The sequence below is a fragment of the Nanorana parkeri genome, unplaced genomic scaffold, assembly GCF_000935625.1.
Source record: "Nanorana parkeri isolate BGI_ZX_2015 unplaced genomic scaffold, ASM93562v1 scaffold3521, whole genome shotgun sequence".
NCBI lineage: Eukaryota > Metazoa > Chordata > Amphibia > Anura > Dicroglossidae > Nanorana > Nanorana parkeri.
In genome coordinates this window covers 41,955-42,718 of record NW_017309789.1, presented here as the reverse complement: position 1 = coordinate 42,718, position 764 = coordinate 41,955, and the positions used below count along the sequence as shown (strand labels likewise).

The 764-nt window shown below is 59.9% G+C and overlaps 1 protein-coding gene across 1 annotated transcript in view; it reads left to right on the top strand.

Annotated features, from left to right (window-relative positions):
* The first annotated feature begins 205 nt into the window (after positions 1 to 205).
* The window catches only part of USP48 (ubiquitin specific peptidase 48), a 27,992-nt gene continuing 27,433 nt past the window's right edge, over positions 206 to 764 (top strand). Inside the window, exon 1 of the mRNA XM_018575077.1 lies at positions 206 to 356. Within this exon, the coding sequence (XP_018430579.1) occupies positions 223 to 356 (134 nt within the window). The 5' untranslated portion in view covers positions 206 to 222. The remainder of the gene's footprint in view (positions 357 to 764) is intronic.

The following is a 764-nucleotide window of genomic DNA, read 5'->3' as shown; positions in this document are numbered from 1 at the left end:
TCTGCTCAGTCAGTCAGTATATATAGTCACTATAATCCCGCCCCTAATCCCCTCAGTGTTGGCACCTCCCCTTTCCGTCGGCGCGCTCGCTCAGACGTTTCACTTCTGGGTGGGCGGAGTTTACGCATCCCGCGCAATCCACTGATTGGCTGCGCCGTCCGTACGTCATGACGCTGGCTGGTTGGTGCGTGTGAGAAACCGTCTTCGGCCTGTCATCCCGCCATGGCTCCCCGGCTACAGCTGGAGAAGACGGCTTGGAATTGGACAGCCACCGTGCGGCCGGAGGAAGTGACCCGGCTACATATAGAAGCCGCCTACCGAGTCCGCCTGGAGCCGTGTGTGCGGGGGGTGTGCAGGTGAGAGAGCCGCAATCCGGGACCCCGGCATTACCCGGGACCCCCTCCCCCCACATTCCACTGCGCCCCGGTATTACCTGGAACCCCCAACATAACATGGCACCATTCCACTGTGCCCTGACATAACATGGCACCCCCTCCCCCACATTCCACTGTGCCTGGCATTACCCGGAACCCCCAACATAACATGGCACCATTCCACTGTGCCCTGACATAACATGGCACCCCCTCCCCCACATTCCACTGTGCCTGGCATTACCCGGAACCCCCAACATAACATGGCACCATTCCACTGTGCCCTGACATAACATGGCACCCCCTCCCCCACATTCCACTGTGCCTGGCATTACCCGGAACCCCCAACATAACATGGCACCCCTCCCCCACATTCCACTGTGCCCTGACATT